This window comes from Panulirus ornatus, chromosome 15, assembly GCF_036320965.1.
Source record: "Panulirus ornatus isolate Po-2019 chromosome 15, ASM3632096v1, whole genome shotgun sequence".
Lineage (NCBI taxonomy): Eukaryota > Metazoa > Arthropoda > Malacostraca > Decapoda > Palinuridae > Panulirus > Panulirus ornatus.
The window spans coordinates 24,693,178-24,711,059 of NC_092238.1; the positions used below are offsets into that span (position 1 = coordinate 24,693,178).

The 17,882-nt window shown below is 39.3% G+C and overlaps 1 protein-coding gene across 5 annotated transcripts in view; it reads left to right on the plus strand.

The window, feature by feature from the left end:
- The first annotated feature begins 404 nt into the window (after positions 1-404).
- LOC139753772 (reticulon-4-interacting protein 1 homolog, mitochondrial-like) overlaps positions 405-17,882 on the plus strand; it is a 44,709-nt gene continuing 27,231 nt past the window's right edge. The window contains exons 1-8 of one of the 5 annotated variants that reach the window (XR_011713760.1): positions 405-576; positions 2,868-3,044; positions 3,956-4,127; positions 6,138-6,233; positions 7,194-7,333; positions 12,964-13,161; positions 13,369-13,478; positions 17,039-17,186. Coding sequence is in view for 3 of the 5 variants with exons in the window: in XM_071670609.1 (XP_071526710.1) it covers positions 2,877-3,044; positions 3,956-4,127; positions 6,138-6,233; positions 7,194-7,333; positions 12,964-13,161; positions 13,369-13,478; positions 17,039-17,186 (1,032 nt within the window). In the remaining 2 variants the exon portion in view is untranslated. Of the gene's footprint in view, positions 742-2,867; positions 3,045-3,955; positions 4,128-6,137; positions 6,234-7,193; positions 7,334-12,963; positions 13,162-13,368; positions 13,479-17,038; positions 17,187-17,882 lie in introns of all 5 variants that reach the window. The other 4 variants (XM_071670609.1, XM_071670610.1, XR_011713761.1 and 1 more) reach the window with 4 other exon arrangements.

Sequence of the window (17,882 nt, forward strand, 5' to 3'; positions counted from 1 at the left end):
TGTCACGTCCCTTTCACCCTAGCCACATCACTCTTTGATTTCTTAAGTAATGCCCTCCTTATGTTCCTACCGAATGATACCAAACCTCAGATACTCCTCTGTGCCCATTATATTATCTTAGACCTGCTTGTCGTGATACACATGCAATATTTAACCATGTCTCAAGTACTTGTATGAAAATCAGAATAATTCATAGACTCCCTTCTAAATGAGGTGGCTTAACAAAAACAATAGCTAAGGAGGCTTAGTCATTATGGCACAAAGTATCACTTTATGTACTTGCTGAAACTAGTCAGTCATTAAAGCAAATTAAGAAAGCTACGAATTGTTGTTGTTAGTTTTAGTCATCATTATGTGGCTACGTAATCTGTTTTGTCGTATGCCCACACTACTTTCGTAACCCTTATACTATTAAGTGTTTATTTGTTTACACTAATGGAAAAGCTTCATTGAACTACAAAGATAATCAGTCGAAGCACAGTGTTGTCTGGTCACACCATCATGGAGATGTAGTATCCCGGGGGTCAGCCAAGTACCATCAACCCTCCAATGATCACACATGTAAACAAACCTGCCGTGAGTAGCGGTTCTGCTCCTCTGTTAGTCCGTATCTCCTCCAGACCAAATTCATTTCTTATAAAGTATTTTACATATATTTAGTAGTCGTTAGGGCCTCTACATCCATTAAGTGCTTTCCTGTAGATATGTTTTATTTGCACAGTTTTTGCTGTCAGATGACAGGTAAACTTAGTTCTTAGATGGTGGACTTATATAATAAGCTTCAAAGAATATCTTTTCCATTTTTGTTGTGATACCTTAGGTGTGAAGTGCTCATTTATGTGCCTTGAAAATTTTGATATTGGATAGATTAGAATAATTTATTTGTTTCCTCTCATAAAACCAGCTTTGGATGTTGAGTGATTTTGTATTACTAGTTTAGTATGCACATAATACATGATTTGTGAAACGTGAGCATTATATTTTTTGTTCAATACTAAGCTGTATTAAAGTGGTGAAGGTTATGAATATTACTGAAAATCTAGGTATAATTCATGGTAAAGTACATGAAACACGTAAATTTCAACAGAACTGATGAAAATATTATTGTTCAGTAGTCTAGTTGGAATATATTAATCACACCAATGATAGAGCATCATGCTCACTGCTGATAAATGTCAACAAACAGAAATAGACCAAGTGGTCTATTCCCATCAGACAAATTTAATGTTAAACAATCTTAGCATTGGAATATTTTCATTACCGGAATACATCTTAGCTATTAGGGATTGTTAGTTAAGGTATTCATAGGTTGTGTTGAATTTTTATAAGCGTTTATATGTACTTTTATATCAGTTAATCTCACATTTTCCCAGATATTCGTAACACTGAACCTCATCTCCATATTTAATATCTCTTAATAGGATATGCTTCATAACTGTTATTATATTCTCTAAACACTACACTAGCATTGCAGAACAAAACCCAACTAATATGCAGAGCTATTTTTAGAGCAAGGATAAATAATAATTCATGAAGACTGGTCACATAGTGTTATTAGTGAAATTTTTTCTAAATTCTGAGAAATTCAGTAATTTTAGCTGCAGTTTAGAAGAATTATTATGTACAGTTTTATTGTTATCATTCTTTCCACATTTAGGTATGTGGAAATAATGCAAGATAGGGAATTTACAAGAAGAGCATATGATAGTACAATTAAAAGGGTTGATGTGAGAGGAAAGTCACCTGTGTCGTGGAGTAATAGAATGGAAGAATACTGGAGCAAGAGGAATGGTATGTGCTAGGGAGGCATATAAGGACAGGGATAAGTGGAGACTCTTTTGCTGTGGCTGCACTGTTGATGAAAGTTCTCTTAGGGAATGGGCATCAGAGACATAGATAAATAGGTAGATTATCATTGAATGGGTGGCATATATCAAATGATCGAGTAAGAGGCCTACCTATCGTAGGTAAAGTTTCATTTCAGGAGCATATCATTACTTAGTGACGGAGACAAGAATAATTATTACTTTAACATGTGTTCCACATCAAATAGGGTGTCCAAAAAATGGCCAGCCAATGGTTGAGACATTAGCTTTGCAAGGCTGATTCTTGCTAGAGATGCAGAACAGTATCCACTTGTTTCACCTCATGTAAGTGGGAATGGAGTAAACGAAAATAGATTGTTAGGAAATGATAATGATAATAATAGTAGAAGTAGTAGCAGGAATAATAATAGTAAAGATAATGAGAATAATGATGGTAATAATAATGATTTTAATAATGATGCTTATAAGGATGATAGTAGTTGATGATGATTGTAATGATAATGATACTCCACATTTTATTGAATTAACTGCAACCAAAGGCTGAAAATATGTAGATTGAGTATGTACAGTAAATAGGGGGTTATAAAAGGGAGGGATATCAAGGAGGGTCTTTAAGCACATACAAAGAAGGTGGGAGCTTGTTGAACAGGCATTGTTTTACACAAAGATGGAAGTTTATATGTATTACCAGTTATGTAATAGGATCACAGCACAGCAGTTGGGATGGGATTGTTCTTGCAGTGGTCTGAGCAAGATTGTACAACTGTGAAACTGTCCACCAGGCAAAGCTGGGATAGGATCTTTGATGAAGAGGGTGTAAAAATCAGCACCTTTTCCCCTCAGTTTAAGACTGAAGTTAATTGTCTTTAACTCCTTAAGTAAAGTTTGTAAATCAAGTTATTAGTGATGCACCTGTAAGAAAAACACTTTCACTTGTTGTTTAGACAGTTTTATTTCATTTCCTTAATGTCAACATTTGATTGTTGAAACTTATGAAAATAGATATCATTTGTAGATGATTTTTTGCCTTTTTTATTGCAGGATAACTAAATGATGAGTGGAATTTGCTTAGTAAGGAGTCTACATATCCTTGGAGATCATGCTGTTTGTGCAAGTGGAAGAATTTTCCTGAGTATGGCTTCAAAGCCATCACGCAGAATACAGCCATGGATGCGGGGCTTTTCAGGATCTTGTATCAGATATAACATTCAGCCTGAGGTATACAAATTGTTATGATATGTAATGTTGTATACTGTATATCAGACTTTTTATTTTATGAGTTGTAAGAGGAAACAGCATTCATTTTGGTGATAGTTGGAAGAAGTAATCACATTTTTATTTTTATATATGGAGATACCCAGAAATGTAAGATATCTTTGGTCAATACCCTGAAATTGGTATCCATCTGTACAGAAGTGGTTCATATAAACATGATTTGCACAAATTGGATGTACATGCTTATACTTCTTGTGGATGCTGGCTCGGAGATTGCATGAAAATCAATTGAAATTTTGTGAATTGCATGTACTGTATTAAAGTATTGTAGACTTTTTGTACATATTCACCACATCCCACATTAGCGAGGTAGTGTTAAGAACAGAGAACTGAGCCTTAGGGGGAAAAAATCCTCACTTGGCTTCCTTCTCTGTTCCTTTTGGAAAAGTAAAACCTGGAGAGGAGGATTTCCAGGTCTCCGCTCCCTCTCCTTTGAGTCACCTTCTACGACATGCAGGGAATATGGAGGTAGAATTCTTTCTCCCCTACCTCAGGGATATTGTAGATATGTATCATTGTATATTTTTTAGAGGTGGCTGCTAGTCAGAATTATATTTAATCACATTTTAGACCAGCTAGTGTTTTTATTCACAAAGTTACAATGGCAGCAGCAAATTATTCTTTATTCTTAAAGTGCATCAAGAATACATCATTTCATAAGGCCTCCAGAAACATGTTCCCATTCCTTGAAGTAAAATTTTGTGACTCTTAACACAATTTCCAGGCTTCTTCATATTGTAACACTTACCTCTTTTTTCAAGAGTAAGGACAGCAAAGATAGACAGAAATTTTCTTGTTTTTTATCAGTTGGTGAATCATATATGTGATATTGATAAAAGTCACCATCTTTACAGGAGGCTGAAGTAGTGAGTGGATTAAGGATGAGGGCATGGCAGATTTCTGGTTATGATGGTGTTGAAGGACTCTCTTTGAGCTATGTGCGAGTGCCACCTGTTCTTCGACCTGGAGATGTGCTTGTCCGAGTTCATGCTGCCTCTGTTAACCCAATCGACACAAATATCATGAGTATCTATCCTCTGTGGATATATTTCATAACTATATTTTGAGTTTTGGTTATTTTAGTAAAGGGATGATTGGTGTAGATGTTGGGCCATTTGGATTCTAGTTATATGATTCTTTTGAAGGAACAGTGGTTCCAACAATGTTGTATGGTTGTGAGACATGGGCTATAGATAGGGTTGTGCAGAGTAGGGTGGATGTACTGGAAATGAGATGTTTGAGGACAATATGTGGTGTGAGGTGGTTTGATCGAGTAAGTAATGAAAGGGTAAGAGAGATGTGTGGTAATGAAAAAAGTGTGGTTGAGAGAGCAGAAGAGGGTGTTTTGAAATGGTTTGGTCACATGGAGAGAATGAGTGAGGAAAGATTGATAAAGAGGATATATGTGTCAGAGGTGGAGGGAACGAGGAGAAGTTGGAGACCAAATTGGAGGTGGAAAGATAGAGTGAAAAAGATTTTGAGTGATCAGGACCTGAACATGCCGGAGGGTGAAAGACGTGCAAGGAATAGAGTGAATTGGAACGATGTGGTATACCAGGGTCAATGTGCTGTCAGTGGATTGAACCAGGGCATATGAAGCGTCTGGGATAAACCATGGAAAGCTCTGTGGGGCCTGGATGTGGAAAGGGAGCTGTGGTTTCAATGCATTATACATGACAGCTAGAGGCTGAGTGTGAATGAATGTGGCCTTTGCTGTCTTTTCCTAGCGCTACCTCGCGCACATGAGGGGGGGAGGGGGTTGCCATTTCATGCATGGCAGGGTGGCGACAGGAATGAATAAAGGCAGACAGTATGAATTATGTACATGTGTGTATATTTATATGTCTGTGTATGTATATATATGTATATGTTGAGATGTATAGGTATGTATATGTGCGTGTGTGGACGTGTATCTATATACATGTGTATGTGGGTTGGTTGGGTCATTCTTTTATCTGTTTCCTTGCACTACCTCGCTAATGCGGGAGACAGCGACAAAGTATGATAAGTAGATAGATAAAATATGTATTATCCCTGCATGTCATAGTAAGCAACTAAGAGGGGAGGGAGCAGGGCGCTGGAAATCCTCCCTCCCGTTTTTCACTTTTCCAAAAGAAATGGAACCGAGAGCTGGGCCAAGTGAGGATATTCCCTCTAAGGCTCAGTCCTCTGCTCTTAATGCTTCCTTGCAAGTGCGGGAAATGGCATATATGTGTGACACATATATCCTCCTTGTCAATCTTTCCTCACTCATTCTCTTCATATGTTCGAACCTTTTCAACACACCCTCTTCTACTTTATCCTTGTACTTTGATTTTGCTCTCCCATTCTATCCCTGGGGATAGGGGAGTAAGAATACTTCCCACGTATTCCCTGCGTGTCATAGGAGGCGACTAAAAGGGGAGGGAGCGGGGGCCTGGAAATCCTCCCCTCTCGTTTTTTTTTATTTTTTATTTTTTTTTTTTTATAATTTTCCAAAAGAAGGAACAGAGTGGGGCCAGGTGAGGACATTCCAAAAAAGGCCCAGTCCTCTGTTCTTAAAGCTACCTCGCTAATGCGGGAAATGGCGAATAGTTTAAAAGAAAGAAAGATTCTTTGGATATAGAAGATTATAAATAGGGTTGTAGTCATCAGTCATCTGTCATGTCAAAGAGCATATACATGGTGTTGTACAAGCTTTAGGGATTATATATGTAACTTTGATTGTGATTGCCAAGAGAGTAATACATGAACGCTAAAGGATAAAGCAGTTTTATGTGGCTGGACTGTACATGTACCCAGCCCACAATGTGGTGAGGGAATAATATGGTGTTTCAGGAAAAGTGTACAAGCTTGTTTGTTCATGGACATGAATGTTAGATGCTCATAGTCATAGTTACTACATTGACAAGGTGAAGGTTGAGCTAATTTGTAATGCATTAGTTTTTCCATATTAGTGTTAAGAAATTTTAGGTGTGGCGTTAAAGCAATTTAGTACCAGCTGAGATGCAGACTTATTTATAATCAGTAATGCACTGACTTGCTAAATAATTTCAGATGGTTATGGTAGTACAGTGCTGAATATAATGAGATTGCTGGGACGAGTAGAGCAAGGCATCATTGATGGTAACCAGATTGAGTTTCCATTGACAGGTCAGTGTAGAATGCATAAGTAAATGTAATGATTATCATGCCTGACATGTGATTCACACTTATTCATAATTTGGAATATGCATAACATATTCTGCATTAACATCATAGATACATGTATACATATTTTCCCCTCCAGTTAAAGAAGCTGAAACCTATCATAGGAAACTCAGCCACCTCAACTTAACAAATTACAAGCACTCCCCATCGTTTGTCATCCATGAATGAATTAGTTAACCAGGAGGGGCGTGGGATGATAGTTGAATAAATTTACATGCCACCACTGGGTTCTTGTTATTTTGTGTTTCCTGTATAACTTTTGAACTTGAATGAAGCTAGGGATTGGGTTGACACTGTGAAAAAGTACTGTCCACAAGCAGATGATGAGTCATGTCTCATCTTCAGGGCCTTACATTTTAAGGTCAAGGTCACAGCGGGGGTCATATTTTTGCAGCAGGGTTCATCATATATTTCTTTTTAATCTCCATAACTTTGAAAGTAATGGAGGTATTGGGATGATTTTTTATACAAGTATTACCCACCAGTGGATGAAATGTCATGACCTATACTCAGAGCCATACCTTTGAGGTTAAAGTCACAGCTGGGGTCACAATGTTCACAGCAGAGTTCATGGTATTTTTTTGTATCTGCTTCATAACTATGTAAGGAAAGAAGGTTTTGGAAGATGCTTTGTCCAAGTATTATCCAATGGCAGGTGAAATGTCATGATCCATCCCCAGAGTCTTACTTTTAAGGTTAAAGTCACAGGTAGGAACATAATCTTCACAGCAAGGTTCTTGGTATTTTTTGTTTCTATTCCATAACTTTGGAATCAGTTGAGGGACTGGGATGATTTTTTTTACAGGTATTATGAACAGTGAGATAGTATGCTATGATCCACCCTCAGAGCCAAGTTTATTGCAGGGATCATGATTTTTTCATGTTTGCTTCTTTCTCTTTCAGTTGGACGAGACTTTGCAGGTGAGGTAGTGAGTGTGGGTCTTGGGGTGAAGGATGTAGCAGTTGGTGATCAAGTCTTTGGTGTTGTTAGTCCTCATTCCCAAGGCTCACATGCTGAATATGTTGTTACTACAGCATCAAATGTAAGTTATTTGATTTTCTTCTTTAGGTTGTGTTGTGGAGGTTGTACTGTAAAGATAACTGTAACTTATTTGATTTTCTTCTTTAGGTTGTGTTGTTGAGGTTGTACTGTAAAGATAACTGTTTTATGCATATATACTTGTACTTTCTCATTGCTACTAAGCTTAGGACTATCACATTCGTAGGAGCTAAGACTTTATTTAGTAGTAACTTTATGGTGAGGAATCAAGCACTGGAGAAATGTGTTAGGGTATGCTATTATTTTGATATATATAGAAAGGTGTGCATTAGGTAGTAAGCCGTTAACTAGCAGCCCAGGGTGGTACTACACTCCAGACTTAGGAGTGTTTAAGTGGTGCCCGAAACCATCATAGGATTGCTGGTCTTACTATCTGTATCATGAAAACAAGACTACCAGGCTAATCATGCCATTTTCTCTGTGCAGGTACCATACACCATCTCAGACGTCACTTATTTTCTTCACATACTTCTTTTGCCATCCAACAAATGGCATCACGGGTGCAAAGAATTTCCATGTTCCCTTTTGATTCTTCTGCCAATGAGGAGGAGCGCTTAGATGGTAGAAGTACAGACTCCTCCCACAACCTTTCCCGTTCTTATTGATCTGCCTCTTTTTCCTATTCACTATGCCAGTACTTTTGATCTCTCAGGTAACTTCTTTTCTGTTGAACATCATCTGTCTAGTACCTTTCCTAATATCTTCCTTTTCTTCTGAAACCCAGATAGCAAATGAAGTTCTCACTAGTCCCTTTTCTATATCCATTCGTAATCTCCACTTATGATTCCAGTTTAAAGGTGGTGTCTGTGCATATTCCAGCATCAACACACCTGTTGCATGCCTCAAGGACCTTGAGTCCCCAAACTTAGATGTTGTCTGGCTCAAGGTCTGTATCCCAGCTACCACACTTTTCCTTCATTTTGCTTACTGCTCTCCTGTTTCTGCAAATTTTACATTTTTTATTGACTATCAGAACTTCATGCATGTCTTTCACCCTCCTGCATTGCTTGCCCAAAATCTTTTTCACTCCATCCTTCTATCTTTAATTTAGTCATCCCTTTCTCCGTGTTCCCTCCACTTCTGATGCATATATCGTTTTTCTCAACCTTTCCTCACTCATTCTCTTCATATGTCCAAACACTTTCAGCTCACCCACTTCTGCTCACTCCACAACTCATTTTATCACCCCACATCTCTCTTACCCTTTCATTACTTACTCAATTAAACTCACCCCACATCTCTCTTACCCTTTCATTACTTACTCAATTAAACTCACCCCACATCTCTCTTACCCTTTCATTACTTACCCAATTAAACCATCTCATACCTCATGTTGTCCTCACATTTCATTTCCAACACATCCACCCTCTTCCACACAGCCTTATCTGTGGCCCACGCCTCACATCCATATGGTATTGTTGGGACAACTGTTCCTTCAGGCAAACCCATTTTTGCCCTTCTAGATAACATTTTCTCCATCTACACATTCTTCATTGCTCCCAGAACCTTTGCCCCCTCCTCCACCTTATGACTCACTTCCACTTCCATAGGTTCATTTGCTGCCATGTCCATTCTCAGATAACTAAAACACCACATTTTCTCCAGTTTTTCATCATTCAAACTCACACCCCACCTAATCTGTCCCTCAATCCTGCTAAACCCGGTAACCTTGCTTTTTTTCTTATCTGCTCTCAACTTTCTCCTTTCACAAACTCTTCCATACTCAGTCACCAACTTCTACAATTCCTCACTCAAGTCTACCACCAGCACTGTATCATCAGCAAACAACAACAGACTCACTTTCTTGGTCCTTTCATCCCCCCACAGACTGCATACTTGCCCCTCTCTCCAAGACTTTTGCATTTACCTCCCTCTGTTCATAAACAAATTTAACAACTAGGGTGACACTATACACCCCTGCTGCATACCAACCTCACTTAGAATCATTCGCTCCTCTCTTCCTACTCATACACAAACTTTAAACCTAATAAAAACTTCTCTGCTTCTAGCAGCTTTCCTCCCACATTGTATATTCTTAAGTTTCACAATGCATCTCTGTTAACCCGATCATATGCCCTCTCCGGTTCCATAAATGCCACATGCAAATCCATTGGTTTTTCTAAGTATATCTCACACATTCTTTAACGCAACACCGGATCCACACATCCTTTACCATTTTTGAAACCACACTGTTTATCCCCAGTCTGATGTGCTGTACATGCCTTCACCCTTGCAATCAACACCCTCCCATTCAACTTATCTTATGTCTTCATCAAACCACTCTCCATTAGTCTTTCATTTTGCATATCACCCTTACCCAAACACCATACATGTACCACTCTATCATCAAACACAGTTAAACTTTCCTTCAAAATAATCACTCCATCACCTTCTCACTTCATCACTACCTGTTTTCACTTTTCTTTTTACCTCCTTGCTTTCCCCAATCCTCATTTGCCTTCTTTTCAACCCCTGCATCTTGCTTTTGACCTGCTGCTTTCTTTTATATGTCCCTCAATCATTTGCACTCCTTCCCTGTAAGTACTGCCCAAACAGCTCTCTCTTCTCTTTCATTAGCAACTGTACTTTCTAATTTTCCCACCTCCTACCTTTCACATGCCACACATATCTCTTGCTGATGTCATCACTGCTTTTCTAATTACCTCCCATTTCTCGCCCACTCCACTAGCTTCAATTACTCTCACCCTTTGCCATTCTACTCACAGTCTCTCTGAGTATTTCTTTTCACAAGTCTCTTCTCCAGGCTCACTTACTCTCATGACTCTTCTTACTGACATTGTTTCCTCGTACTCAAAAACCTCAATAAGTCGTGACCCTTGCCTCCAAAAGACAGTGATCAGACATCCCAGGATCTGCCTTTTTCAGCACATTTACATCCAAAAGTCTCTCTTTTACATGCCTGTTGACTGACATGTAATCCAATGATTCCCGCTAACCATCTCTTTTACTAACATATGTATATTTATGTACATCCCTCTTTTCAAACCAGTTATTTTCAATAACCTGTCCTTTTTTGGCACACAGCTCCACATGCTGTTCACAATTTCTGTTCATAACATGATTACGCCATGCACCCTAATTTTACCCTCAACTGCCACTTTACTTACCGTCATATTTGAATCACCCATCTCTAATACCCAGTGTCTTATGTCAAAACTGCTGACACATGCAGCAATTCCCGGAGCACTTGCCTCCCTTGATCTTTCTTCTTATGCCCATGTGCATAAGCACTAATAAAAACCCTTCTTTTGCCATCCACTTTCAGTTTTACCCACATCAATCTAGAATTTACTTCTCTTCAACTTTATCACATACTCCCACAACTCCTGCTTCAGTAGTAGTGCTACTCCCTTCTTATCTCTTGTCCTCTTACCCCTGACTTTACTCCTAAAACATTTCTAAACCATTCTTCCCCTTCACCCTTGAGCTTTGTTTTACTTATAGCCAGAATCCAGCTTTCTTTCCTCAAACAAACCACTTATCTCTCCTGTCTTCTCATCTTGGTTACATGTACATTCATTTAGACATCCCAGCTTGCGCCTTCAAGAAGGATGAGCACTCCTTGCTTGACTCCTTTTTCTGTTTCCTCTTTTAGAAATTGAAATACAAGAAAGGGGAGGGGGTTCCATCTCCAAACCCCTTTAGTCACTTTCTGTGACATACAGGGAATATGTAGGTAGAATTCTTTTTCCCCTACCACAGGGATAATACCCTAGCCTGAGCCAAGTACCCAGTTTATCATCTTAACTCCATGGGTGGATGAACAGCTGGGTTTGTTTTGGACTAACTACCAGAAACCTGGATTTGAACCTATGTGCTCGACCCTGGGCAGCCCATGAATATATCACAGTCAGGAACGCTAACCGCTTCAAGACGGAGTCCATAATCTGCATCTCTGCCCATCTCTCAATCCGGTATTCCTCACAACTTTCCTCTTTCCTATGATGGTTCTGCAATTCCTCCTCTTAACTTAATAAATGTACTTTTTATTACTGTAGCATCCACTCTATCTTGAAAACTGCACATAACGGAGTAGTTAAGTCTGCCTCTAAGAAACTAGGAATCCTGTTTAGTTGTCAGAATTTCTTTTCTTCTGAACAGCTTCTCATTTTATGCAAAGGATTGATCTGTCATTGTATGTGGAACCTTACTCTGTCTTACTTGACAGAGTTTAGTTGAAAGTGATTTGTCTCATCAGCTCTCCCAGGCTAACTTCAGAAATTGACCCACTTGCCCTATGCCACAATGTTGGTTCACTCTCCTTCTTCTATAGGAATCACTTTGGTTTTTGCTTTTGGGAGCTGGCTGCTTGTGTGCTACCACTGCTTGCTAGACCACACAATGCTTGGCAAGCTGCTGTATCACATGATTGCTGTATGATCATTGGCAACTCAAGATAGGGCTGTTTTGATTTTTTCTTTCCCTGCACCTCAAAGTTTGGAGCTTTACCCTCTCATTTCTTTCCCAATATATATGAAGTGGCACTTTTTATGATGCTTTGCACTTCCTCCAAAATTTGTAAATACTTTCCCTTGTTTCTTGTTTTTCCCTTTTATCAATTTGTTCATATTTCAGTTAAGGTATGACTTTGATGTAGACTTTTGTATGTAATTGGAGCCTCCAGTACACACACACACACAAAAAAAAAAAAAGAAGAAATATCTGCCCTTCTATGTAATGTATGTAAGGTGTAGTAACAGATATACAAATTGGTATGATTTACACAACTAAAATTTGTGTGCACTTTTGTGTAGGATGAAATGTATCAGCAATTACAGTCTAGTACTGAAGAAAAACTGATTCACTCAGAACTTCAGTTGTTAGTTTAGTATTAAGTTTTCCGTAACCTTTTATGTAAAAAATTGATTTAACAGATGTACAGATAACCTTGTTTACATGAAAAGTATCTCATATTCTAGTTTTTTCGTATATTTTGATTATTCTGGATTTTTTACGTCCATTAGGTGCTCTATGAACAGAAGAAGGAACTGTACCTCACATTAGTCATAGCTCTGTTTTACTCTGTAAATCTATAAGGATTTCACTCTAACTCTGTTACATGTTATTCTGGCTAATGCTCATTTGTAGAGAAAAAACTGTATAGTAAACAAAGGTAAAGTTTATGTAAGGTTCTACCTCCTTCATGTGAGCATACTCTTTGAAGCCTATAGGTCATAGTCCAGACATGAGAAATGTTGGTTTCAGAGTATGAAAAACCACTCTATTACTGGTGGCAGATCCCTATTAGGATCCATTTATTTTTTTCCATCCTTCTCTTTTCCCCTCTATCCTTTTTGAAAAACCTTTTCTTGAGTCCTTAAAGGAGTAGGAACAAGACTCAGACCCCAGTGGATAGTGATAGCTGTGGACTTGTGGCTTGGAACTGCCACCTGCACTTTCATGCAATTGATTTTATGGGACATGGCTAATGTGTATGTAGTTGTTTGGTGTGTATAAATGAGCATTTGCTTGCCTGTAGAAATTTGGTGGTAGATGGGATGACATTTAGTTGGATAAACATGTGTCATCTCATATACCAATACCTGTATAAGACAAAGCCAAATGTAACTATTATGTATATATTTGTGGTAGGTTTGCTTGATGCCTAACAATGTTAGTGCTGAAGAGGCTGCATCCATCCCATATGTTGGGCTGACAGGCTGGAGTGCCGTGATGATTACGGGCATGCTAACTCCTAATGCAGCACCATGGTCACGTGTTTTGGTTCTAGGGGCCTCAGGTGGAGTGGGAACCTTCATCTGCCAGCTTTTATCATCTTGGGGAACTCAGGTCAGCTATAGTTTTTTCAAGTATGGTTAAATTATCATTATATTCTATCGACTGTTTCACAGATTGTTTCATTGTATTGCCTATCACTATCTGATGATTAAAGATGAACTACAGCTATCTTAGGTTTAGAGATGTCATCTGTATTATACGCCCACCTGAATTCCTCTTGACTTTTCTTCTTTTAAACTGAAGTTGTGAAAATTTCAGGTTGTGGGTGTGTGTAGTACAGATAGCTTGGATTTAGTGACCAGTTTAGGTGCAGAAGCAGTGGATTACCAAGACCCAGCTACAAAAGAAATGCTTATCGCAGATGGAAGGTGGGGAGAAGCTCTTTTGTTATTTATGATATTTCCACTTGCAGTTGGTTTAGTACTTTTACTGCCGATACCCTCTCTCATTGGTAGCAGAGAAAGGCAGGACTCCAAAGACTTTTTTGCACCACAGGATGCAGGGATCTAGGAGCCAGAAGCATGTTCGACTCTGACATGTTTGTACTTCAAGTTTTTTAATGTGAAAAGGGAGGGAAAGAGAAAGATTGCGATCATAGAAAGTGAAAATGAGTAGAATATGTGAATGATGTATGTAGGTAGGTGATGTTGAGACTAGTATGGTTGGTCTTTTATAATGACAGCAAGTGAGACAGGCAATCCTGACATGGCAATGTACATTAGCTCTGGACCCTACTTTTAGATTACTAAGTATGGACGGTATTACTGCCCTTTGTGGTTGCTGTCTATAATCTACTGCCCACAAAGTTGCTCACAGGATAGGTATGGGTAAAGAAATATGCCTTTAATGAGCCAGAGTCTTAGGAATGGCCAGTACTGTACCACCTAAGACTTCCATGTCACTGACAGAAGAGTCATGCATTTATAGGAATGGTATAGGTATAGTTGAAGGGATATGCCATAGGTGAGCTAGGGTCTTGTAACAGGCAAATGCTTTTATGTCTTTGACACACACACACACACACACACACACACACACACACACACACACACACACACACACACACACCCAACTGCCAGTCAGTGTATTAAGGTAGGATTGTACTGGTAGGTTCTTTGTTTCATTGTTTTTTTTTTTTTTTTTATACTTTGTCGCTGTCTCCCGCGTTTGCGAGGTAGCGCAAGGAAACAGACGAAAGAAATGGCCCAACCCCCCCCCCCATACACATGTATATACATACGTCCACACACGCAAATATACATACCTACACAGCTTTCCATGGTTTACCCCAGACGCTTCACATGCCTTGATTCAATCCACTGACAGCACGTCAACCCCGGTATACCACATCGCTCCAATTTACTCTATTCCTTGCCCTCCTTTCACCCTCCTGCATGTTCAGGCCCCAATCACACAAAATCTTTTTCACTCCATCTTTCCACCTCCAATTTGGTCTCCCTCTTCTCCTTGCTCCCTCCACCTCTGACACATATATCCTCTTGGTCAATCTTTCCTCACTCATCCTCTCCATGTGCCAAAGCACCCAAACCACTTCAAAACACCCTCTTCTGCTCTCTCAACCACGCTCTTTTTATTTCCACACATCTCTCTTACCCTTACGTTACTCACTCGATCAAACCACCTCACACCACACATTGTCCTCAAACATCTCATTTCCAGCACATCCATCCTCCTGTGCACAACTCTATCCATAGCCCACGCCTCGCAACCATACAACATTGTTGGAGCCACTATTCCTTCAAACATACCCATTTTTGCTTTCCGAGATAATGTTCTCGACTTCCACACATTCTTCAAGGCCCCCAGAATTTTCGCCCCCTCCCCCACCCTATGATCCACATCCGCTTCCATTGTTCCATCCGCTGCCAGATCCACTCCCAGATATCTAAAACACTTCACTTCCTCCAGTTTTTCTCCATTCAAACTCACCTCCCAATTGACTTGACCCTCAACCCTACTGTACCTAATAACCTTGCTCTTATTCACATTTACTCTTAACTTTCTTCTTTCACACACTTTACCAAACTCAGTCACCAGCTTCTGCAGTTTCTCACATGAATCAGCCACCAGCGCTGTATCATCAGCGAACAACAACTGACTCACTTCCCAAGCTCTCTCATCCCCAACAGACTTCATACTTGCCCCTCTTTCCAAAACTCTTGCATTTACCTCCCTAACAACCCCATCCATAAACAAATTAAACAACCATGGAGACATCACACACCCCTGCCGCAAACCTACATTTACTGAGAACCAATCACTTTCCTCTCTTCCTACACGTACACATGCCTTACATCCTCGATAAAAACTTTTCACTGCTTCTAACAACTTTCCTCCCACACCATATATTCTTAATACCTTCCACAGAGCATCTCTATCAACTCTATCATATGCCTTCTCCAGATCCATAAATGCTACATACAAATCCATTTGCTTTTCTAAGTATTTCTCACATACATTCTTCAAAGCAAACACCTGATCCACACATCCTCTACCACTTCTGAAACCACACTGCTCTTCCCCAATCTGATGCTCTGTACATGCCTTCACCCTCTCAATCAATACCCTCCCATATAATTTACCAGGAATACTCAACAAACTTATACCTCTGTAATTTGAGCACTCACTCTTATCCCCTCTGCCTTTGTACAATGGCACTATGCACGCATTCTGCCAATCCTCAGGCACCTCACCATGAGTCATACATACATTAAATAACCTTACCAACCAGTCGACAATACAGTCACCCCCTTTTTTAATAAATTCCACTGCAATACCATCCAAACCTGCTGCCTTGCCGGCTTTCATCTTCCGCAAAGCTTTCACTACCTCTTCTCTGTTTACCAAATCATTTTCCCTAACCCTCTCACTTTGCACACCACCTCGACCAAAACACCCTATATCTGCCACTCTATCATCAAACACATTCAACAAACCTTCAAAATACTCACTCCATCTCCTTCTCACATCACCACTACTTGTTATCACCTCCCCATTTGCGCCCTTCACTGAAGTTCCCATTTGCTCCCTTGTCTTACGCACTTTATTTACCTCCTTCCAGAACATCTTTATATGTGCTTATTGTTTGTGGTTGCTATGTAGCCATTGATTGTTCAGAGTCTTTGACTTTGTTTGTGTTGCAGCTTTGTTATATTTGCTTTTGACAGTATGGATGACCAGGCAGATAAGGTATAGTGTAAGCATGGACATATCATTCACAACAAAGGCTACTTCTTTTTACACTCATGCTATTATGTTTTTAACATTCATGATTTGCTAGTAACTGGGTTTAGTATGGATAAGTGAGGCATTGTTCTTCAGGGAGAGCCCAAACATGGCTTTTGTCGTATGTCAAAGGTGTATATACATTTGGAGCTACTATTTTTTAAAACTGGCAGAAATATTGTGATATTGTGATCAGGGTTTATAGTAACATCAAAGTGAGGTGTCAGGGTTTACAGTAACAAAGTGTGTCACTGTGTATAGGTACTCAGATTTTCATATAGCTGTCATTCATTTGCTTTATTCACACTCTTGAATATTCATTACTGACGTCTTTTTTTTTTAACTTTACTGCCAGTATTATGTTCCCTTTTGCTTGCTGTGTTATTAACATCATATCTTGATTTATAACTGAGAAGTTTAAGTTTTAGACAATGTCCACTGTATAAGACTTTGTTTGATTATAGTGTTTAACTTCCTTTATATTCCAGGTATAATTTCTTGATTGCTGTAGTTCCAAGTTGATTATTGAACCATTTCCTTAAAATTGTTATGCATGCTTTATACCTGATCTTTAAATACAGAACTGATTACAGTAAACTTGGATTTTTTACACTGTTGATTTTGTAACAAATGTAAGATAATGTAGAAGCATTTATGGTAATATGATGTCTTTTCTTAACAGTTTTGATCTTGTGATAAATGCAGCTGGTGAGGATGACTTCGATTATTTGAAGGCCTTGAAGCCCTGGATGGGATCATCTTATGTTACCCTGTCTCCTCCACTGTTGCGGAATATAGATGACATGGGGCTGGTAGCTGGGCTGTGCAGGGTAACATTCCATCTGTGATTAGGGTTTTATGCATTTATATTATTTTATATTTATTTATTATACTTGATTGCCGTTTCTCGCGTTAGCGAGGTAATGCCAGGAAACATGAAAAATGGCCCATCCACTCATATACACATATATGTACATAAACACCCATACATGCTCATATACATACTTATACATATGCATATATACTCATACATAAACATATACATACATACACATGTACATATTCCTACTTGCTTGCCTTCATCCATTCTTGCCGCCACCCTGCCCCACAGGAAACAGCATCACTACCCCCTGTTTCAGTGAGGAAAACAGACAAAGAAGGCCATATTAGTTCAAGATCATTCTCTAGCTGTCATGTTTAATGCACCAAAACCACAGCTCCCTATCCACATCCAGGCCCCATAGACCTTTCCATGGTTTATCCCAGATGTTTCACATGCCCTGGTTCAGTCCATTGACAGCACATTGACCCTGGTATACCACATCATTCCAGTTTATTCTATTCCTTGCATGCCTCTCACCATCCTGCATGCTCAGGCCCCAGTCACTCAAAATAGAATGATTTGGGATGATGTGGTATACCGGAGTCGACGTGTTGTCAGTGGACTGAACCAGGGCATGTGAAGAGTCTTGGGTAAACCATGGAAAGGTTTGTGGGGCCTGGATGTGGATAGGTAGGTGTGGTTT